The following is a 25397-nucleotide window of genomic DNA, read 5'->3' as shown; positions in this document are numbered from 1 at the left end:
CATGGCAGTGAGGGGGTGGAGTAACACAGACCAGGGCTGCAGAGGGAGAGGATGATCTGCTATAGATCCAGCCAGCCAGATGCTAGGAAGTGGAGAGAAGGAGAGTGAGTGTGGGTGCTATGTGTGTAAGCAGCGCTCCCACTATGGGGGCTATATGCGTAAGTGGCAGAATTACTGAGGGCGCTATGTGTGTATGCGGTTCAACTCCTGCGGGCATTATATGTGTGTAAGCGGTACTACTTTTGCAGGTGCTATGAGTGTAAGCAGAGGTACTCCTGTGGGCGCTATATGTTTAAGCAGAGCTGCTTCTGTGGGAGCTATGTGTGTAACTGTTGCCACTCCCACAGGAGATATGCACGGAAGCATTGACGGTGGCCAATTTTTTTGAGATTTGTGCTTGTGCAGCACACTATGACACAGTGCCAGAGTTTACTAATCTCTGCTGCCTGCTAGAGAGGAGGAGTTCACATGCAAACTATACATGGGCTCCCTTCGCTCTTACTAACCCCTACCTTGAACTTACTATTTCCAGTTGTTTTGTGAGTTCCAACAGTTGTGCATGTAATGTATTGTTTTCACTAGTGAGTTCTCCACAGTCGGTCAGCATTTTCTGTCTCAGTACACGCTCCTGTTCAGACAGCAGATCTTTTTCACGCAGTTGCTGGTGGAGGAAACTTATTTCATTCCTGCAGGTAAAGGCAAAAATATTGGGAGTTACTACTTATATTTAACCATTACCCATTTTAAAACCATATATCTTTTATTTTAACTCTTTATTTGTTCAAAAAGAGCCAGATGATCATACAGAGAAACATATGCAGAATACAGATAACAGATAACTCACAATGGGGCAGATGTATTAAGCCTTAACAAAAAGTACTCAAAGAAGGGAGGTACCAGTGAAGGATATTTAGCTTTGAATTCTTCAAGGGAAGCCCACGATCCCTGAGCACAAAGATCCGACACTAGCCTAATGCCCGCTTTGAACCACAGTGCTGACAGTGTGGACTCCTTCAAGTTCATAGGAACCACAATCTCCCGGGACCTTAAATGGGGCCAAACACTGATACTATTGTTGGAAAAGCGCAGCAGAGGCTATTCTTCCTTAGGCAACTGAGGAAGTTCAACACCCCACAGAAGCTTCTGCTCCTCTTCTACTCCACAATTGTGGAGTCTGTACTGTGCTCCTCAATACTGATCTGGTACAGCTCCACCAGTGAGAGAGACAAATGCAGACTCCAAAAGGTAGTCAGAACTACAGAGAAGATAATCGGGACAGGGAAGGTTCCCTTTGTCCAGGACCTGTACCTGTCCAGAGCAAAAGAGCGGGCAACGAAGATAGTCAAGGACCAACTACATCCTGGCCATGGCTTGTTTAACCTGCTGCCATCAGGCAGGCGCTAAAGGGCTATTCCCACCAGGTCCACCAGAAGCCTAAAAAGTTTATTTCCTCAAGCGGTTCACCTGTTGACACGTGAACTCATGAACACCTCACTGTCTAGTCGCCCCATAACCCTTTGCACATAATCTAACACGGTGTCCCCTCGGAATAACTTTCTATATGACTGTACATGTTCCCCCACCTATTGGGGTGTTCATGTATGTTTTATTATCAATTTTTATGATACATGCATTTTTAATTATATCAAGTGTTAATAAATTACCTTTTGTTAGATCATCCAATCTGACACGTTTTTCATTTATTCTCAAAGCTGTGCGCTGCTACACTTGTTTTCTTTGTATGTTCCCCCACCTGTTTATATTGTTTATGCTGTATGTTTACTTGTTACCCACCTGGCTGCTGCACAGCAAACCGAAAACAAATTCCTAGTATACGCAAGTATACAGTACCTGGCCAATAAAGCTGATTCTGAGTTTAAATTGCATAGGAGAGCGACCAGGTGGAAAAGTCAGGTTATCCCACAGGAGAATTAGGGGGGAAGAAGAGAAAGCTAGTTTAAATTTACTGGATTTACTAAAGTGTGAGAGAGTGTCTCGAAGATTCAAGGCCCCAAAGGGAGGCCAGGGTGCGGATTCCCAACGTGTATGTCTCTAGGTCTATCCAGGCCACAGCCCCTCAGTGGAGCAAAGGAGGCAGCTATTTGAATTCGGTTTCTGGAAAAATAATAAAGTTTAACATCAGGAAACCCACCCCCTCTCAAAGTCCTAGGAAGTCTGAGAGTGCTCAGGGCTAATCTTTCATTCCAAACAAACCTAGAGAGGGACACTTGGATTACCCTCAGTACTTTTTCTGGAACTTTAACTGGGAGAGTTTGAAATAAAGAAGTTAAGGTAATATAGCCATCTTGATAATAATAATCCTTCGTAACCATAGGCGAATCTAGGGGGTGGTCCGGGGGTGCACAGGACCACCCATTAGCCCATTTTGTAGCTGAGGGGTGGGGCTTTCCAACGAGCCCAGCCCCGTGTCTCTAGCCCTCTGGGAACCGGAGATACGGCCAGGCAAAGCTGGAACGTTTTCCCTATAGGATAACATGGGACCCCCACCCAGTTCAACGGCTGCCAGTTTCCCCTTCGGCCTCACTGAAGCTCAAGGTTAATCTCATTCGAACCCAAATCGCTTGGCCTTCAATCTGATACCAGGCTGGATCTATATGGATTAATTGGTTCCAGGGATATTGAGGTTAAACTGTTTTTTTTTTTTTATTTCTTAAATGTAATTTCATGACTGTTTATGTTCTTTGAGGGCAGATTTCTCTGGAACCAAACAGCCCAGTTTAACAGGACCAAAATCATTCGAAGCCAACTCAAAAGTTCTTCAATATGATACTGGTCTCATGTAAATGGGTCAGTTGGTTCCAAAGATATAGCTGGTTTGTTAAAGGGTGGTAGGGAGAGGAGAGTTTTCCCGGGTAAATCCCTGCATTTTCTGTTGGGAAAGGGGTATTATTTCAAAGGGGCATTACGGTGTGCAGCATCATGTGTAAGCAGCATTATGTGTGCAGCATCATGTGTAAGGGGCATTATGTGTGCAGCATCATGTGTAAGGGACATTATGTGTGCAGCATCATGTGTAATGGGTACTATGGTGCACGCCATCATGTGTAATGGGTACTATGGTGTGCGGCATCATGTGTAATGGGTACTATAGTGTGCAGCATCATGTGTAATGGGTACTATGGTGTGCGGCATCATGTGTAATGGGTACTATGGTGCCATCAAGCAAGAACCCCCTAGCAATGAGCACGTAGGTAAGCAGCACTTATGTGGCAAATATGTAATGAGCATTACGGTTTGTTATATAGTATGTAATGGGCATCATGATATGTGGCACAATGTGTAATGGGCATTATGGTGTGTGGCCTTATGTGTAATTGGCATTACGGCATGTGGCTTTATGTGTAATGGGTATTACGGAGTTTGTTAAAATGTGTAATGGGCATTACTGTGTATGGTCTAAAGTGTAATACCACACCCCTTTTTGTGATGCCACGCCTCCTTCCCATGAGACCACGCCCCATTTTTGCAGCACGGCTACGCCGCGCAAAGGTACCCCTGCTGTTATGTCTAGATCTGGGACCACCCATTACCATAATTCTAGATTCGCCTATGTTCGTAACCAAGAAATGATATACTGTAGGATTTCCAGAGATTTAAATCCAAACTTTATTTAAGAGTCAGGAATAGTTTTCCGCATAGAGATGGTCATAGCGAGATGTAATATAGATTCCAAGATATTTAATTCTGAGAGCTTGACACTTAAAGTGTAATGAGGAGGATGGATAACTCTTCAGGTCATGGGGAATATGCAGGGGCAGAGCTTCAGATTTAGAAAAGGTATTTTTGATCATTGTAAACGCCCGATTATTTTAAACGCCCCCTCAGTGCTCTTACAATGCCATGATGTAAGGATAGGAATATATGTCAGTAGTGAGCCTCATACGAAGAGACTGAAAGGAGCAGGTCTCCAAACAGTGGTGCTATAAGGCTCCTTTGGGAGAAAAACTGTGTTTTTACAGGCACCTCTGGAGGAAACAAAAACAATGTGTACATGCCCATATACTGTATCTTCCTTTACTAATTGCAGCATGTCATCAATGATTAAGGATAATAATCATCTATGGAAAAACAAAATATGGATAGCTATTAATTTACTATTCAATTAAATGATCAAAAAGGTTGAACAATCAAATGAGTGTGCTGATTATTTGGGTCACAGGTAGGGAAGCTAATCCTGGGGCATTTTTTCAACCCTGGAATTCGGGATTGAGAAATGCTCAATCCTGGGATTCCTGGGATCCCAGGATTGGCTTCTCTTATAAAAAAAAAATGCCCCAGCTGCCCCACATATTTACCTTCGGACAGGAGCCTGGCGGGTGTGGCCTGGAGCCTGGTGGGTAAGTGGCACTTACCCAGGCGGGCGGCTGGGAGTCGGGCCAGGACAGCTATATGGGCGGGTGGTGTGACTGGGGCAGAGCGGCTATGCAGCCTGCGCCGCGTGACATCTGACTATGTCATGCTGCGCAGAGCCACATAGCCGAGGATGGGAGAAACTAGGAAGCGTCTGAGAGAGAGCTCACATGCTGACCGGCATTAGACTGCACATGCTCAGTCTAATCTCGAAATCAGATTAAAATCCTGGTCATTTTGGAGCCAAACCCCAGGAATCCGCCAATCCCAGTATTGGTCACCCTAGTCACAGCCCCCCTCTCCCCCTCGCAGCATGTGTTCGCACGCACTGGCTGAGAATGGATGTTTAACATCCATGGTCGCCAACCATCATATGATGTGGAAGACACACGCACATCTCAGGTTTTTCTGAGGTAACCTTGGATGTGCTTGGGCATTCTGAAGGAAATGGGTGGGCAGAGGAGGTCAGCTGTCAGCTGCCCGCCCCCGGCGCCCACGTCACTGGGTGATTTCCATGGGAACGCTCAGCATTTTCATGGGAACGCCCGTGAAACGCAGGGCGTTCCCATGGGCGTGTCACCCAGACCGCCGCCATCCGCACCCCCGCCCCCCACACACACAAAAAGGGAAAACGCACGTTGCACTGGCTACACGCACCCTGCAGCTGCACATGCGCAGAAATGAAGGGGCTGATGCGAACGGACCAGAGTTAGGTCCATGGTATGCATTCACTTCGGCATTGACTGTGAAATATTACATGCACACTTTGTATAAGGCAGACTATAGCTTGTGATAATTATGCTGGCCACAATCACTGTAAAAAAAAGCATTTGGAAACCCTCTATGGGCAACTTCTCCAATATACTGTTTCTCTCTCGAAGTTTGATACATATGCAACCTTTTGTACAAATGCAATGAAATCTTGTGTACTTAAATGGAATTCTACAGTAATTGAAGCTGGAACTTCTGAGCACAGCGCCACATCAAAAAGCCTCACGTAGTGTATTATTTCTGAAAATACTGTACATGAGCTATAAATGCATGGGATAAACATATCCCAATTACATACTGTATGACGCCAGATATGACATTTCTTTTTTCCCAGGAAACAAAAGACCAGAAACTTTTTATTTAAAGTGAAATGACTTAGTCATCCCTTCTCCCACCATAACCATGTAAAGCTGTCTTCTCTACCTTATTACATCCAACGCTACTTCTCGCCGTTATCGCAAGTCACTTTTCCTGTAATTAGGCGTCATGCATTCCCTTCACGTACCAAGCACAGGTCACCTGAGAGATTCTTTTTTTTTTACATTTACAAATTCATCACCAGGACAGATGGAGCAAACTTTTGGCAAAATAACAACCATTAAATCGTTTTTTATTTTGGGTTTTATTTGGTGGGGGAAAGAAACACAGATACCAGGTATGTGTACTTAATGGAAGGTTTGGTTTAGATTTTATGAAAAAAACATTGGAATTTGTCCTATGATTAGTGGTGGTGGGAAAATACAATGTTATCAGTAACATCATTAACCCTTTGCAGTCCAAATTTTTGTTTTGCAATTCAAACAGTCTGATTTAATGGTATAATTTATTTTGTAACTTTTTTTTAATTAAAAAATGGTCTACATTGAATGTAGAACTATGTTACTGTTCATATTTTAAAGTGGCTCACCACTGGATCTTATACTAGCGCTAGGGCTGTTGAGCCTGATTAGACGTTGGACCTGAAAGGGTTAATGATGTCATCTGAGTTTATGGAATCTCTTATATATTTGGCTACATGTGTCAATCATTCTGGGAGTGTGTGCATAACGGGGTCACACATGAATCTCCACCCCCCCACCCCCCCACCCAGCGTTATACACACACTCCCAGAATACACACATATTTTTTGCCCCCTGCCCAGCTGCACTATTTCACATGGCTATATCACAAACCTACAATCACACCACCAACTTATGCCACATGTAGACAAATATATAAGAGAACACCCTGCCCGGCACCTGCGCTCCCGGAAGTATTGCGGGAACACGCGCAGGCCAGACAGGTTCAAGGCAGCAGACTCCAACTCTCGCGGGAACTGCCACCCCAACACGCTACACACAGTGCTGACAAATGCGGCCGCTGCCTGCTAGCTCCTCCCGCCGCCACTGCGACCCGCTCACACTGGTGCCTAATAATTGCAACTGCGCCCGATGCCTGCTACCCCCTCCCGCCGGCCCACAAACCTCCCACTACCCTCACACCTGTCTCTCCGCCGACTCCAGCCCTGGACCGACGAGGAGAACAGACTTTGCACTATACCACCAATGAATCACAGGTAACATTTTCTACACCACTTCAACAAAATCCATAACCCAACATACCCCTACCCCACAACACCACACCCCCTACCCACACCCACACACAATTAAACAACACACACTATCTTTGCACCTCTATAGCAACAACCCCTTCACTCTACACCTAGCCATACTAGCCTACACCACCCTGTTGGAATATGTGCAACAGACTGTGGGTTTCACTCATATGCATATACATGTGTATGTACACTGGAGGGACAGTAGATGGCGATATACTGTCATATGTATTGTTTGTCTGTAGTTATATTCCTGTATCTCTCTGATGTTTCCTGTTTGTTGTTGTCTTAAGACAGGCATGTCCAAACTATGGCCCTCCAGCTCTTGTAAAACTACTAGTCCCATCATGCCTTGCCAACGTTTTGCTATTAGGGAATGCTATAACTATGACAAGGCATGTTGGGATGTGTAGTTTCACAACAGCTGGAGGGCCAAAGTTTGGACATGCCTGTCTTAAGAGAAGGAATGGAGAAGCACATGTAGCAGACATCTTGTGTGAACAAGATACCAATGAATGCTGATGTCATGTAATGTTATATTGATCCTGTTACTCAGTTATACATAAAGTTATACCTTTACAAGACTCATCCTATCTGATTGCAAGGTAACACCTGTGACCATCTTTTATGTGAAGCTGACCGCTGCATACATCATTGGTAGATTCCATCGCAGAAACGCCAACACACCCCACCCCGAACACACCACTCACACACCCACACCACCCCCAAGCAAATATCACCCAACCCTCACAAAAGGAGTAGGTGTAGCCCATATTTTGCAAACCAGCTCTGGGCTCAAACAGCCAGCCGGGGGACACTTTTTACATAAGGTCCCCCGGCCAAAGCATGATCACCAATCACCAATGAAGGGGTCCCTCCCAGGGGAACCCCAGGCTGAAGGCCGGGGCTGTCCCTGCCACCCCTGGGCTGTGGGTGGCGGGCTGATGATAAAATTATCATTAAAAAACAATTAACAGCAGCAGCCTCCTGAACGTCTTTTCCTGTGTGTGTGTGTGTGTGAGAGAGGCTGCTGCTGCTGGCGGTTTTTTGTGCTGGAGGAGGGCGGAGGGATGGAGCCGGGAGGAGGGCAGAGGGTGGAGCCGGACAGAGGGAGCAACACCAGCGAGCGGAGAGGAGGCCAGAGCAGATAGGAGGGAGCGGGGAGGAGGCATCGCAGCGGCGATACATCATGCGGCGGTGTGACGATGTCCCGGCGACCTTGCGGGCAGCGTCGGATTTCACTGTCTGCCCGTGCGACCAAGGAGGTGCGATGCAATGCGCACAGGAACGTGCATTGCATCGTACCTCCTGTCATGTACATGCAATCTTGGTGGGCTTTTTTCTATGTGACCTGGGAATTACGGGTCTAGCAATCCAGCAAATTCCAAGGTCTCAGCTCTATGACCCTTGTTAGGAGCAGAGTCATGGACCCAGGACTAATGCCCCGTACATATGGTCCAATTTGGTCTATTTTTCTATTCAATTTTGCTTATATAAGCAAAATGGAATGGACATCCAATGGATTCAGCCACATTCGATGCCAATCCATTCTGATGCGCATCCTCACGGTATCAAATACAAAATTAGACTGTGCAGGCAAGGCTATATAGTTCAGATCTGTACTAGATGGTTGAATACTAAATTGAATGCATTTTGCTTGCCATTTGATTCGATCCCAATCACATTGGGACTGAATTGCAAGCAAAACCGCAGCATGTAGTATACATGCAGTAATACTAAATTTATGCACATTTATGAGATATACAGTTGTGCTCATAAGTTTACATACCCTAGCAGAATTTGTGAATTTCTGGCCATTTGTCAGAGAATATGAATGATAACTCACAAACATTTCTTGCACTCTTGGTTAGTTGTTGGATGAAGCCATTTACTATCTTTAAAACAAATTTTAAACAACTGTGTTTACTCTTTTTAAATCATAATGACAACAGAAACTACCCAAATAACCCTGATCAAAAGTTTACATACCCCAGTTCTTAATACCATGAATTGCCCCCTTTAACATCAATGAAAGCTTGAAGTCTACTGTGGTAGTTGTGGTTGAGGCTCTTTATTTTCTCAGCCTCCAGTTCTGTAAATTCTTTGGCTGTCTTGCATGAACTGCACATTTGAGATCTCCCCAGAGTGGCTCAATGATACTGAGGTCAGGAGACTGAGATGGCCACTCCAGAACCTTCACTTTATTCTGCTGTAGCCAATCACAGGTCGACTTGGCCTTGTGTTTTGAATCATTGTCATGTTGGAACGTCCAAGTACATCCCATGCGCAGCTTCCGGGATAATGAGTGCAAATTTTCCTCCAGTATTTTCTGATAACATGCTGCATTCATCTTGCCAGCAATTTTGACCAAGTTTTCAGTGCCTCACACATCCCCAGACATCAGCGATCCAACTCCGTGTTTTACAGTAGGAATGGTTTCATCATAGGCCTTGTTGACTCCTCTCCAAATGTAACATTTATGGTTGTGGCCAAAAAGTTAAATTTTGGTCTCATCACTCCAAATGACTTGGTTCCAGAAGTTTTGAGGCTTGTCTGTGTGCTGTTTAGAGTATTGTAAGCGGAATGCTTTGTGGCATTTGCGTAGTAATGGCTTTCTTCTGGCGACTCGACCATGCAGCCCATTTTTCTTCAAATGCTTCCTTATTGTGCATCTTGAAACAACCACACCATTTTTTTGTATTTCAGCTGAAGTTATTTGTGGATTTTTTCTTTGCATCCCGAAACAATTTTCCTGGCCGTTGTGGCTGAAATTTTTGTTAGTCTACCTGACCACTATTTGGTTTCCACAGAATCCCTCATTTTCCACTTCTTAATTAGAGTTTGAACACTGCTGATTGGCATTCTCAATTGCTTAGACATCTTTTTATATCCCTTTCCGGTTTTATACAGTTCAATTACCTTTTCCCACAGATCCTTTGACAATTATTTTGCTTTCCCCATGACTCAAAATCCAGTCACGTCAGTGCAGCACTGGATGAAAGATGCAAGGGTCTTTCTGGAGTCCAGAAACTCACTGACCTTTTTATACACACACACTGATTACAAGAAAACAGATCACAGGTGAGGATGGTTAACTGTAGTAGCCATTAAAACCTGTTAGTGTCAACTTGTTTGCATGTTATCAGGCCAAAATCTCCAGGGTATGTAAACTTTTGATTAGGGTAATTTGGGTAGTTTCTGTTGTCATTATAATTTTAAAAAAGTGTAAACACAATTGTTTGACAATAAATGGCTTAAGAGAGAAAGAAGGGGTTGTGAGGGAAATCTGCACTAAGTGGGGTTATTTTATTTTTCAAATATATTCAAAATGCGGATGGTGGATTGGGGATATAACTGACTATAATTAAGGAATAGCTTCCAATATTCACATTACAAACAAGCTACTGCCTGTGGCCTGAGGCCTGATGAATGTAATGGTCAGTGGTGCACCCCCGAGTTTATTGTGAATTTAACATAGAAAACAAAAGAGAAAAGAAACTCGGGTGGGGTGCACTCTAAATACCCCAATCACAAAGTTGTTCAAAAGATACTCTATAATTAAAGAATTTTTATTGTGTGTTTTTTTTAAATATTGCTGAGTGTTTGTATAACCAAAACTTATAAACAAATATTGGCCTGAAAAATAGGTCAGTAATTAATCATTGATTAATAATCAACAAATTTAATTTAAATCTGTCCTGGCGATTTATTTATTTAATTTTTTCAGGATTTATCTTATTATGCGTACATGTGCTGAAAAAAGCTGACCATCATATATCCTTATTGCCTCTATCCAAAAGGCAGTCTCGATTTAGTCTCAATCAATATTGAGATAAGGATTATAATCATGGGTCAGCATAACTCAAAATTTTCAGAAAACAAGCAAAACATAATAGTAACTTTTAAATACGCATAAAAATCATTCACTTAGTGTGCGGTACTTTTTAATTACATGAATTTTAATTTTTTAATTTTTTAATTATTTAATTGTAAGCTTGACTCTCTCCCCTGGCTGCCATACATGATACAATTTATTAGTACACTTGTCCTGTAGTCAGAATTGGCAACAAAACTGCCACATACTAAAGCTACTGATATACTTTGTAGCAAAGGACCTTGTTTAGTACAAGGAGCAGGTCACGATTTAATAAACACTGTCTGCAATGCAGGTTTTGCCTGTCGCAAAATGCTGATAGATCAAAAGCATATGGATTGTATATCATGAAATTTGTAGCAGTTATCTGTGGTACAATTCACACGACCGCAAGCATGCCCATATACAAATACACAGCATTCATGAGACGGTACAATCCACAATAATGTGCCCACCTGGGTACAGGTGCAAAAAAAGTTCACCCTCAAATAAATATGAGCATGATGCTAACAATCCTGCATCCCCATTCCAATTTTTTGCGCATTAATTAGTGCTCAAAGTACCTGTTAAATTCAGAATGACCATCTGCACTTGATTGCATTGAAAATGGCACAAGGGCATACCATACACCAAGTCAGCGCAAATTTGTGGGTGTGTGAAGTTATATCAATTAGCCACTTATACTCTGATTGCAAAGGCACATACGTTTTTGGCAAAATACAGCGCTGCTAAGTGTATCGCCAATTAGTTCAGGAACACACTGTGCAAATAGCAAATGCAGGTTCAAAATAAGCCGACACAGCAGCTGTGTCGATAAATGAGATGGGGGGAGTAATTAATAAAGCCAACATTTACAAGATGTATAGACATACATGTTGCCGCTATACCAGTGAGGGCAAATGCTCCAATTAGCGTACAGGGAAGAGATACAAGCTAATCGCACAATGAATGAATAAAAAGAAGAAAGAGAGGGACCTCTGCCCTGTATGGAGCCAGGCCAGCCGGCCAAGTCAGTAAAGCTCCACAGGGAGGGGGACCCTCTTTACCGATCCTGTAGTAAGACGCGAGGTCTCCTGTAGCCGCATTCAGAGATAATCAGATTTCGGGCAGGAGAACGCTCTGCCGGTCACGTGTGCACACGTGGTCGGCTTCTATGACGCGCGTTTCGCCGGAGCTTGGTCACACAGGCAGCGTATTGCAGCTGCTCTGTTGTGAGTCTTTATGCTTGGGCACTGTAATGGTCAGTGGTACAAGAGGGAACAAGAAGGGAACCCACTGTGATACAATCTATTTAAGAGGAAGGTCACACACAGGGACTCCGTATGTGCAATTTTAATCTGCACTTTGTTCACAATCTTTGTGTATATGTTATATGTTTTATGTAGTCTGTCATATTTCACAATTTTAATTCATCTTTGAATAAAAGGTATATTTTAATGTATGTTTTCTTCTATATGGTGCCAGGGCCGTCTTAACGCATGGGCTTTATGGGCAGTTGCCCTAGGGCCCCACAGCGTTAAGGGCCCAAAGCCTTCCAACACCCCCCCTCCCCTCCGGAGTCCGGCCGCAACAACAAGACAGTGTCACAGTATGTGTGGTGTGCGGTGCCCGGGTGCCGCCGATACCCAACAGCTACCGCACCGCACAGCATTACTGGGACTTGGAGTATGGGAGGAGACGCTGTTACGCAGTGGCCGCCTCCCCGCCATTGGATAGCGCGGCCGCCGCGTGACCGCGACCCCTCCCACTCTCCCAGTAATCCTGTGCAGGGCGGGCGCAGTCCTGTCAGGAACGGGACCAAGGTGGTGTCAGAAGACGGGCTGCTGCAGGCTGCTTCTTCGTTCTACTGCCCTGCCTGGCCCCTGCCCAGTGCCCTGCCCTGCCCTCAGCCCTGTGGCACCTCATGTGCGCTCACGCTGTGCACGGTCACCTCTAGGCTCCACCACTGCAGCACCACGCGACGCGGCTCCCGGCACCCTGACCCTTCCTCATGTGAGTAAGTGAGAGTGTGGCTTCTGCTAGGGATGGGACATCGAACGAAAACATCGGTCAAATGATGTTTTTAAACGTTGGTACTGTGAACCCGATGTTAACCGATGTCAACCGATGTCAACCGATGTTTCGATATTTTTTAAAATAAACTGGTTACCAAAGCATAGAATACACTAATAAGCTTCTGAAATGATAAATAATCCCTCTATTAAGTTTATCTTGATGGGCTGGGTGCAGTTGCACTCTCAAATCCACCACTTAAGTATAAAAGATGCAACATTGCCAACATCAAACATATGAGCAACCCGATTGTTGCTTAGAATAACCATCAGAACAAAGACGCTGGAGCCAGTGCAACTGCAAATTAATGTTTGAAACACGTCTGCGTTTGACAAACCAGCCCCCATCCCCTCCCTCAAATAGAAACTACTGTACCTGTCACTCAGTATCTGCGTCCGCTGTTACTAATAAATCACTGCACAGAAATAAACTGTGCAAATGTCTGCATCCACAACTGAATCAGGCCCTTTGTAAGGTGCTGTGATATGCTTGCTGCATAATAATAAATCAATTGATAGATTGTAAGCTTGTGAGCAGGGCCCTCATACCTTTGTCTGACTGTAAATACCCAGTTTGTTGTATCACTGTCTCCTATTGTAAAGCGCAAGTGAATATGCTGTGCTATATAAGCAGGGCCGGCGCCACCACTAGGCAAATCTAGGCATTTGCCTAGGGCGCCGGCCACTGGTGGGCGGCATTTTGTGCCGCCTGGGTACCTGTAATACGTCGCTGCCTATTTAAATCTGGCGGCGGAGGCAGCGGGGGTCCCTGCAGTCCATTAAAAATCACGAGCGCTATCCGCCGGGCTATGCGGAAGCGCTTCTAGTGTGAAAACTCTGGCAGCACGGCGCACGCTGATCTCAGCCAATCAGCGTGCTGCCAGTGTTTTCACACTTGAAGCGCTTCCGCATAGCCCGGCGGATAGCGCTCGTGATTTTTAATGGACTGCAGGGACCCCCGCTGCCTCCGCCGCCATATTTAAATAGACAGCGCCGAACGACAGGTACCCACCCCCCCCCCCCGGCACCGGGGCGCTAGTTGTTTAGGTAGGGGCCCCACTGCACCTCTTTGCCCGGGGGCCCATAATGCTGTTAAGATGGCCCTGTATGGTGCACCACACTATGACAAACCAAACCCTGTGCCCCTCACACTTCATGCTCTTTGTCCGTGGTAGCACACCCCTGCAATATTAAAAATAACTAACCTCAGCGAATAGTAACGCATAGGGGGCCATCCTCATATCAACCTATACCTCTTTAGGGTCCTGTGCGAGTGAACCCCCAAAAATCCCCCAGTGTCCTAAAGCAAGCTTAGGGAGCACATAAATCTCTGTGGCTGTAGTGGAACTACAAGTCTCATCATGCATTTGCTTTCATTATTTGATTTGATTAGAATTAGTAAAATAAATGAAGAAATATGTTGCAGCCTAAGGATCATGCTTTGTGCTACTCCAGAAGATAGAAAATGGTGATAATTGTAGTGGTAACAGTGCTCTGTACCGTAAATCAGATGTGAGCTGGTTCTGGGTTGCTGAAGTGTGTTTAATCAGCTTTTCCTCCATTTCGTGCCTGGCTGAATTCAGCTTTAGCAGGTCAAGTCTCTTCTGTGACAGCTGGTTTTCCATCTCTTTCTGCTGTTCCAATCTTTGCTTCAGCTGTATACATATATGGAAAAAAAAAGTAAATTATAAACTTGACAGTATACGGATTAGATGAGAAAAGTACCTGCCATTCACAGAGGGTGGAGAGACATGGGGGGAGATTCTCTAAGAATCTCCGCCCCCCTTCGCCTCTCTTCGCAATTATAATTATCGCATATGTTGTAACATATGCGATAATTATAGCAAAGGACAGCTCTTGCTTTAAGAGCTGTCCTTTGCGGTGAGAGACGCCGGGTCCCAGCAGGTCCTGGCAGCTCCCCCCTCCCTCACACACCCGGCGCTGCTGCTGCTGCACCAAACTCTCCTCCTCCCTGCACCCGGAAGAGGATCAGTGCCAGGAGGAGGTCACAGGTCCGGGCAGCACCGCTCTGTGCTGCCCGGACACAGGTGAGGAGGCGATTCGGGGCGGCGGGGCTCCGTGCGATGCGGCGGGGGTCATTGCCGGGTGGCGGTGGGATGCGGTAGAAGCCCATTGGCTTCTATGGGGCATCGCCAGATTTTTCTGGCGATGCCCCCCGCCGCGGTAACCCGGCGGGGGATGCTTACAGCATCCCAAAATGCGGTAAAAACCCCGATAACAGGGTTTTTACCGCATTTTTCGCTTAGAGAATCTCCCCCATGTTATGTACAGTATATATACATCAATGTATTAAATTACATAATATTAACAAAACAAATGTTAAGCAATTAATCATGAAATATAGATAAATAATCTTGCAATGCTTTATTTATTACCAGTTATTTATATAGGGCACACATATTCCACAGCACTTTACAGAGAATATTAGAACATTCACATCAGTCCCTGCCCCAGTGGGCTTACAATCTATATTCCCTACCACATGTACACGCACACAAAGACATTCTAGGGTTATTTTGTTGGGAGCCAATTAACCTACCAGATTATTTTTGAATTGTGGGAGGAATATGGAATACTCAGAGGAAACTCATGCAAGCACTGGGAGAATATACAAACTCCACACCGTTAGGGACATGGTGGGAATCAAACCCATGTTTAAAAGGTATTTCTGTCCTCTTGATAATCTATAACTGCTCTCCTGATGGAAGTAAGGGAAATAAAGTTATTGCTCTGTTGCAGGTTTCATTGATGCGCGGTCCCGTGACAGCACAAATCAAAACCCAGATAGACAGGGCAGTACTGACTATATAGTGCAAATCTAATGCTGATTGTATGGATTGTATTTAAATAGTTAGCAAAGATTGCATAGCACTCAAATGTGTATACACCGTGTGTACACACCATTAGTATGACTGTGTTATGGTCTTATGGTGTGTACACACGGTAGTTGTGCCTTAAGATCCTATCCACGATCTGATCAGATAGGATCGTGGATAGGATCTTAAGGCACATCCGATTTGCATCCTATCTTGACTATATAGTGCAGATCTGCACTATATAGACAAGGCAGCCAAGACTTTCTGGCTTCCGATACGTGAACGCGCATCGGGATCGGATCGGGATCGCAAGGGTTAAAACCCGATTCAGATCCGATGCCAATCCGATGTTGACTATATCGTCAACATCGGAAAGGAAATCGGACCGTGTGTACACAGCATTAGATATCATTCATATGGACACTTAGTATGACTGTGTTATGTTCTTAGATATCATACATATGGCAGAAATTACCAGATTTTTGTTCCAACCAGCCAGACCTGACAATAAATTTGTAGGTGTTTGGCCACCTTCAGATATCATACATATGAGCACTTAGTATGACTGAGTTCTGGTCTTAGATATACATATTTAGACTTAGTATGATCATTTGGACCATTTACCTGATTTAGAGTAGGTCATACTGTACTAAAACAAAGCAGAATATTGAATTCCACATACCTTGAACTTCCCATGCCCCTATTACTGGAAAGACAGCTCTGGGGCAGGCAGACATGTTTTATATAGTAGGGTGTGTACATATACTGTAAGTGTAGCTTACATCCTGTAATTCAACTTATTAAGGTGTATGAGAGGCATAAGAAAAGAATATGTACACCTCCCAATTTCCCTGCTTTTTGCTGATGAAAAGTTAACTGCTTCTGCTTCAAACACCATTTCATTGGTCTCCGAGAGTTTGCCGTCTTATGGTTCACAATGGAGCCGCAGACTCTGCGGTGGCTTGGGGAGCCAGCACTAGCAGGGTTTGCAGGGTACTCTCTATGCTGCTGTGCTATGAGGCTGCTGGCGGAAACAGGGTCACAGCTAGCCAGATAGGTTCCCTCCACCTGCTGAACCGTTCACCCTACCCGGCAGAGGTATTATCAAGCGGGGCCAGCCACAAGAGGCAGCATCCCTGCGTATTGCGGAATGGCCATGCATAAAACCAGTGGTGGTGGTGCTGCTGGGAGCATACAGGGAATTTTGGCTAATGCTGCTCTCTCCCCCACACCAGAGCTACACCATGCACTGTGGTGAATACAGCAGTGTGATACTTCTGTACATGAATTGGGATATTTTTCTATTCATGTATACTTTTTGGCTGGGTGCAGCAAAATTTAAAGTTACGCCACTGGCAGCTGCTGAGTGGGTTAGGAAGGAAAGGCTGGTAAGATAGTGGGAAGAGGGGGCTAGAATGAGGGCAGAGGGGGGATACTAATGAAATTGTGGGGGTGTATGTGGGGGTGGCTGGCTGGCAGTTTAGGGGGCAGAGAAGGCTGCCATGAAGGAGGTGTTTGAATGCAAAGGGTGGGGGAGGCAAGCATAAAAGGGTTTTTTTTTGTTTCTAATGTAAAATATGCCCTCCCGATTGAAAATATATTTGTAATAGAAGAAAACACAAGAAAACATTCACCCCTCCCAAAAAAATGTAGATTTCTGGTGTGGGTCCTAGACTCATGATTCATAGGGGCAAATTGCCAGGCAGGATTCAATGTCCCACCTGCCGATCGGCCAAAAGGGGCGACCGCGAAAATTCACGCCCGTTCTTGGCAAAACAGGCCTGACAGCTTTTAAAGTTGGGCCCGTTCTGTCAATCTGCCTCTTTAATGCTGTCGGGAAAGACAGAATTGAATAGGCGCCTGCCTCTATTTCCCCTGTCCGAAATAGCGGCAGGGATTGAATACTCCCCTTAGTGTTAAAAACATTATGTTGTGGAACTACAGGTGCTAGCAAACCCTGAGAGCCGTTTGGTATTCTGGCACTTGTAGAATGCTAATAACCCACTTTTTAATTTCTTTATATACCCACATCTTCCATTCTATTTCTAGTTTTACATAAGAAAATAAAATACACATAATATACAGCTTCAAAAACATAATAATTATATTAAGCACACATCTGCATGCTCAGCATCAGCATAACAGAGTCAATTAGCCATGGTGATATACCACACAGGGAAAAGGATAGTAGTCCAAGGCTTTTAAAACCAAGGCTATTTCATTGTAGCCCTTTTTTCTCATGTGGTGAATTTGCAGCTTAAATGTGTTAACCCATATCTGGGATAAGTACACGGAGCAATTGGCTAACACGTCCGTGGCTCCTATGATAAGGGTACTTACCGCGGATCTATGTTTAAAAATCTAAGCCTGTAGCTAACTGAATCAGGCCCTCAATATCAGCTTACATCAGGGGAAGATGCAACAGGAATCTTGATTTCATCAAGAAATTATGTAATCAGTCTACACCAGTGGTTCTCAACCCTGGTCCTCAGGACCCCCACAGTTCACATTTTCCAAGCCACCCGGCAGATGCACAGGTGCATTCATTACTTACTGACACATTTTAAAAGATCCACAGGTGGAGCCAATTATTTCACTTGTGATTCTGTGAGGAGACCTGCAAAACCTGCACTGTGTGAGGTCCTGAGGACCGAGTTTGAGAACCCATGGTCTACATTTATTTATTTACTTACAGTTTTATATAGCGCAGCATATTCTGTTGCGCTTTACAATTGGAAACAACAGTGATTAAACAAACTAAGTAGATACAAACTGACATGGAGGTTTGTAAAGAACAATCCTATATGTTATGGAATTAAGAAAATTTATAAGGAACATTTTGTTTATAATTCTCAAAGCAACAGATTTGGGACGAACAATTAGCAGTAAGATAATAATAACAGCACTTCGCCCCAGCAGACATAGGTTAGTACTAAGATATCTGTAAATGTATGTTAATGCCTGGTAACAAGGTGTTGTCTCTTTAGGGGTGTATACACGGGACTCAGTCCTGTGTATACACCCCTACAAGATATAGTAAAGCTATCAGAGAGATGGCTAACTACATTCTGCCAGCCCCAGGAGCCACGGCCAAGTACACTATGCAGGCGGATTCTAGTGAAAATATTCTTGGCTGCACTATCTGCTTGGTTGAGCGATAGCGATACTGCGGGGCCACGCATTGCTATTGCTCGCTGTGTACACACTGGGTAATTCTAGCTAATTTTCTAGATGATTTTGACAGTCTAGTCCAGTGGTTCCCAAACTGTGTGCCGTGGCTCCCTGGGGTGCCTCGGGACACATGCAGGGGTGCCGCGGCTTGGTGGTCCAGGACAAAGTCCAATTATTAATGCTAATTATTTAGGAGCAAAACCAGTGCTGGGGGCTGCCAATCATAGAATGTGTACAAACTGAAGCAAATCCTGCCCTTTACCACATAACTGACCCTAAGAATCGCATATAAACCCAATCTAAAAAAATTTTTGGACCTGGGGGTGCCGAGAAAAAAATTCTGATTCTCTAGGGTGCGGTGAATCAAAAAAGATTGGGAACCCCTGGTCTAGTCAAATTGCCAGGAAGAATTGGCTTGTGTGTACACAACTTTTCTCCATGCCACTCCAAAGCTTGGCTGTTTTAGGTCAGGACCCCATGGGCCATATATATATATATATATATATAGTGTGACAGAGTCAGTATTCCCCCCACATGAAAGAAATGTGGAGGATCCAGACCAGGTTTTGTTAGCAGTAGCAGAGTTGCATGGAACCTGGAGTCTCACTCCTGCCAGACATCACCCTCTGTGTGGCATCAGAGCTGTCCCTAAGCTCTGTGACACCCAATGTGGCAACAGGAATGAATACGCATAAGGGGATGTGGCCTCACTGGCAGGGGATTGCATTTTGGTTTCACCCCTCAGCAGGTGACACTTGTGTCAGATCACACCTCCATAGTGATGCCACTGCGTGGCATATTGGTTCTAGATATATGAAGACATATCTGCACATACCTATTGCCATTTTTTTAAATGCATATTACATGCACAAAAAAGGCATGTAAATAAGTCTGATATCAGAAACCATTATTTTTAGTACTACCATACCCATTGACATTTCCAGTTGACTTGTCTCAAAGGTAGCATTTTTTTTAATCACTGGCCTGAAAGCTCTGGACTAATGCTGGCCACACATCAGATCAACTTTCCTCCAACCATCCAACTAGTTGCTTGGATGGAATAAAAATATGGTACTGGATGGGAGCAAAGGACATCAGAAATGTGCTCACAAACCCAGGAAAAAGGACAAAAACATGCAGTCAAATTGTTTAAACAGATTCAACTACAGTACCGTGTCTGAGTGACAGTTTTTGTCTTTTTCCAGATTTTGGGAGCAAATTTCTGAAGTAAATATTACATTTGCTCCTATACAGTACCATATTTTTATTCCATCCAAGCAACTAGTTGGATGGTTGGAGGAAAGTTGGTCTGATGTGTGGCCAGCATTACACTGCTCTTTGATGATTTAAGATAGAGAATACTGTTTTGAACCTTTCAATAAAATGGTATTTAAAAAAAAAAGATACTTTTTCGTTTTTGTTTTTTAACTCACCTGTTGTCATGTACATTCTTTCTTACATTAAATGAACTGGCTTTATAAAATCAGTGAGAAACGATTTATACCATATTACATTTGTATGTATGTGTGTGTGTGCCCATTTCCTGTGGCTACTGTGCGTATTGCATACCTGTATCTGGAGAGCATGTACTCTCTGATCACTGGTAGTCAAGTTAACCATCTCCCGGTCCAGCTCTTGCTTGCTGTGAAGGATCTCCATCTCTTTTTGAGACACATGTCTGTCATTAAGCTCCTTCATTTTTTTCAGTTGAACAATTTCTTCTATCACCTGGTGCTTTTCTTTAGAATGGGAATCTATATAATAAAAACAGATATAATAAGATAATGTCTGCTTATGTAGACATAATTATCAGCATTGGAAGATCTCACTGTATTACTAATTACTTTAGAACTATTATACAGATGTGGATAACAGAAGAGTAGATTTTAAATGTGGTATTAAAGACAAACATCATGATATCTGGGACAACATATTCACCTGACCACCTCAGGCTGCACATACCTCCTTAATGCAATGGAGACTGATTCAAACATTGCTTTAACTAAAACTGCATAAAACAAGATACAGGCATTCGATAGTCCTACATACACCTGCACTCAGATAACCACTGAGAGGAGACCTACATTTCTAAACTGCTCTGGAGAATATTCCACTCATTCTGCATTTGTTTGTGTGACTCCACATGTTCGCACCCTACATGCATTGTTTGCTCCTAGGACATAAGCAGACCCCATCCAGCAGCCTGACATATGCCATGTTTTCTGGCATGTGTACACTAAGTGATAACAGACAGATAGGGTGTCCAGCACTAATCCATCTAATGGTGTGCACACACGGGTGCGATATGGCTTCCGATGTTGACGATATAGTGCACATCGGAAGCCATATCGTATACCGATTGTGTACTTTTCAGGGCTTGCGAGCCCGATGCGCTGCCGATGCGCGCTCCAGAGTGAGCGCAAATCGGCAGCGACATAGTGAGGGCAGGCAAGACCATATAGTGCAGATCTGCACTATATAGTCTTTGTGTCTGAATACTCACTATAGCTCCGGCGGCCAGAGGGAGAGGGGCTTCTCCTGGGGCTGCGCTGCAGGGCTGATGACCCGGAAGAAGTCCGCCTAAAGAGGAGGGCGGGGGGTGTGGCCTGATGTCTGCACGGCGGAGCGGGGGAAGCTGTTTGATGTGCCACGGCCCCGGGTGTCGCAGCACGCTGACATCCCGGCACCCTGGTGACAGGTACTGTCCTCTGCTCTCCTTCATGTTCTTACACGGTCGACATGCTGCCGTGCGATGCGAGTCCCGATGCCATCAGATCGCATCGGGACTCGCATCGCACGGCAGCATGTCGACCGTGTGTACACACCATTAGAGAAATATACAGAATATACAGTGCCTTAAGCTCCCTCTTTAATGCTGTCGGCCCGCTGCGGCAGCGCAGCCGAGCCCGGAAAATTTCCGAGCATACCACTCAAGGGGTTAAGGAAGAACGTAGCTCTTCTGCTGTTGTAGAACCACACATTTCAGCATGGATTTTCTAAGCTCTCATGCCACTTACCTAAAATTGGGGTAGATGTAAGATTAGTCATTATAGGGGTAGAAGTCATAATAATGCATACCGCTTCTCTGTAAGGTGTGCGTTATGCGCCCCTGTCTATATTGGCATTGCTATCTTTAAGATATTAGAGTGATATGCAGGGTAATGCATGAATGGTCAGTGGCACTGACTGTTATGACACCTGCAATATACTGCAGCAGAGACAGTGCTATACTGATGCGCTCTGGGGCAGCTGGCAGCTATTACCAGAGGAGGCCGTTTTCACTCCCCCATGGCAAACAAAATATTAATACATTTTATGAATGTAACTTCCTGCTTCACCTTGATAAAGAGACGAAGCAGGAAAGGTTATAATCGCACATTTCGAGTTTACATCCAACTCACTGTATACCACCATTTTAGCAAACATTCTTCTGAAGAACGACTTTGCACCAGGGCTGGAGCTACCCACTCAGCAGCTCCTGCAAAGCAGAGAGGCGCCATGCTGAAAAGGCGCTGTCTCCCTCCCTGCTCTGCTAAAGCTGCCTCAGCCTTCACTGTCACTGCCTCCTGCACGCCACCCGCAGTGCCTGTCTGACAGCGGGCGGCAGTATGGAGAGGCTGAGCAGCTCCCTGCACCACGCACACACTGTCCTCCTCCTGCGACCTGCCCCCTCTTCCTCACGGACACTTTCTGTGAATGTCTGTGAATGCCTGGATGACATGTCATGTCCGGATCCGCCCCCTACCCATTGCTCCATGCGCCTGTCAGCTGTCAATCAAATGACGAACAGGCAGCAGCACCGCCTCCCCTTCCTTCCCTCTTCTGTGTGCTGTGCCAGTGCCACTGCCAGTCCTTAACACTACGCCCCCTCTATCTCCACTGCTCTTCTTCCATCTCCTCCTTCTCTCCCCTCCTTTCCCCCTCAGTCACGAGTGCTGCACATACTTTTTGCACTGCTTTCGGATCGCATCGCACACACATTGCATGCATGCCATGCGATGCGATGGGATCTAGCCGATAACATATGTGATTATCGCAGCGTGTATGGGCACCTTTAGTGCCTGCAACATTTTGCGGACACAGCACTAAGATGGTGTATGCATACATGTACATGCACCCGAGATCCTCCATAGGATCGCATGTTGCATACACTCCCACAATCGGGCTGCAGCTTGTTGCAATGGCAATGTGAAAGGGCGCAAAATGTATGGTTTGCAGGAGGGCGCCGGACACCCTAGCACCGGCCCTGCTTTGCACCGACTATGTTCAATGCATCTGAACAGTCACTGATGTGATTATGTAATGTATTTACTGTGTATATTTTTTTATGCTATATTACAACAATGTACATGAAATATATTTAATGTTATTTGAGTAATCTGCTACCTACTATTTTTTTGGATGCTAAGGCAGGCAAACCAAACCCCCGCTAAGAGACCGTTTTTAAGCGATAGCTACCACAAAAGCACATACGTCTGCGGCTTTTTGCAGACTTTATGTGCTTTTGTGCAATACAGGGCAATGTGTCATATGAACCAAAAAGGTTATTAATTGGATCATTCAGCATAAAGTGATGCACTAGTGATATGTGCTTAGTGATCTGTCATGGCAAGAGTTCTCTGGTGAAAGAACACTGCTGATGACTAGATATATACTGCAGGCTTGAATGATCTAGCCTGGCGATAGCGAAGCGTGGGACCGTGCATCGCCATCACTATGGAGCATACACACTGAGCAATTTGTGTTAATTTCTAAGTGATCTAGCCAGATTGCTTAGAAATCAAGCTCAAATCTGCCCGTGTGTGTGCCCCATTACATTCTCCACAACTATGGAGAAGATTCAATCAACTGTGAGTTCCTGGAACCTGAGGTATATTAGAATGTATAACAGAAACTTGCAAGTTAGACATCTCCCCAAAGTCATCAGTAAAAAAAAAATATTCTTTCCAATTTATTAGAACTAACTGCAGTATACAGAACCAGGCACCAGTTCAATATGATAAATTATCTTTCAGCCAAATAACAAAATAATACCTTCTGCTTCTCGGATCAGTCCTTTAACATGTTCTTGATCTCGTTGTAACATAAGTAAATTTGCATCCTTGCGTTTCCCTTCCAGTTTCAGACCTTCAAGATCAGAACGAAGCTCCTGCATAAAAACAAAACAAAAACATATATATATATATATATATATATATATGGAGCTGGTGTCCAGCACTCGTAGATAATAAGCTCAGCTTGCTATGGTGCCCACCTTCCTTTAGGAAAATATATATAGTTGTTGCTGGTTGGCACTCAAAGAGACTTTCATCCAATAAGACACTATACAAGTCTACACACTTGTATAGTGTCTTATTGGATGAAAGTCTCTTTGAGTGCCAGCCAGCAACAACTATATATATATATATATATATATATATATATATATATTTATAGACTTTTGGTTTGCAGGATGGCACTCTAAATAGAAAAAATCCCGGTGCCAGGAACATAAAGTTTTAGAACATGAAAAGCACTTACCCCCCTTGGTTGTAGAAGGATAGGAACCGGCACACGGGTGGATGGTGAAGAAAAGTTGATTTATTGTACAAACCTGATTGCACACAACGACAGCTGTACACCTGACAGCTGTTTCAACCGAAATAAACATTTCTTTCGGTTGAAAAAGCTGTTAGGTGTACAGCTGTCGTTGTGTGCAATCATGTTTGTACAATAAATCAACTTTTCTTCACCATCCACCCGTGTGCCGGTTCCTATCCTTCTACAACCAAGGGGGGGGTAAGTGCTTTATATATATATATATATATATATATATATATATATACAGTAAAAGGTAATCCCTAGAGTCTGGATGCTTCCAGGAATAAAAAGGCAGCACTCGTCGGGCTTGGTGAAAAATCAATGTAACAGTGTATTAAGAAAAACAAAGCAAAACGTGTACAGTCATGGTCGACAGTTTTGAATCAGGACTACTGGCAGAAACGAAAATGTGCAGCAAATGTGAAACCAAACAAACAGAATTAACCATAGGTTGAACTTTAAATACCTGTGAGCGTGGTGGAAAGTGTCAGCCGGACGGTGCGTTGTGTTTCCAGAGGCGGTGCGATTCGGGCCTGCTCTGATGTCATTGGAATGTCCGGCAACGGAGAAGGCATCACGTTGCCCAGCAACCACTCTCGGGATCAGCCATGCTGGACAGCGGGCTATGTGTGCTGTGTTGCTGTAGGAGATACACAAAGTATCATTAGTATTGCAGTGTGCATTAATTGTGAGCGTGGTATGAGATCAAAAAGTACAAAAGGGAGAATGGATCATAGCAGGAATAATTTGTCATTACATCTTGTGAACCGTTTATTGGTGCACACTAATACCACGCTCACAAATAATGCAATACTAATGATACTTTGCGTATCTCCTACAGTAACACAGCACACATAGCCCGCTGTCCGGCACGGCTGATCCCGAGAGTGGTTGCTGGGCAACATGATGCCTTCTCCGTTGCCGGACATTCCAGTGACATTGGGAAGGTCAACAGTCAAAATGTCGACATGGGTTTCAAGGTTTTTTGTCCCAAATGTTGACATAGTCAACATGGACACTGTATCGGTATACAAGACGTGCTTCGGACATGGTGCCATGCTACACTTGGCACACTATTCTATTCTCCCTCCATGCCCTAGTGGATGGTAGGGCATGAAATATTGCCTGTCAGAACATGTTGGCTCAAA

The 25397-nt window shown here is 44.5% G+C and overlaps 1 protein-coding gene across 4 annotated transcripts in view; it reads right to left on the bottom strand.

The window, feature by feature from the left end:
- LOC146063853 (uncharacterized) overlaps positions 1–25397 on the bottom strand; it is a 91606-nt gene that overhangs the window by 52387 nt on the left and 13822 nt on the right. For 3 of the 4 annotated variants that reach the window (XM_083176674.1, XM_083176676.1, XM_083176675.1), the window contains exons 4-7: positions 23704–23818; positions 20239–20423; positions 14162–14316; positions 524–686 (exon numbers count right to left, since the gene is read on the bottom strand). In XM_083176674.1, coding sequence (XP_083032800.1) covers positions 524–686; positions 14162–14316; positions 20239–20423; positions 23704–23818 — 618 coding nt within the window. Of the gene's footprint in view, positions 1–523; positions 687–14161; positions 14317–20238; positions 20424–23703; positions 23819–24715; positions 24890–25397 lie in introns of those variants that run through there. The other variant, XM_083176678.1, reaches the window with a different exon arrangement.

This window comes from Crinia signifera, chromosome 3 (genome assembly GCF_055691185.1).
Source record: "Crinia signifera chromosome 3, ASM5569118v1, whole genome shotgun sequence".
NCBI classification, from domain to species: Eukaryota; Metazoa; Chordata; class Amphibia; order Anura; family Myobatrachidae; genus Crinia; species Crinia signifera.
The sequence above is the reverse complement of the archived record's forward strand: the minus strand, read 5'-3'. Positions and strand labels throughout refer to the sequence as shown.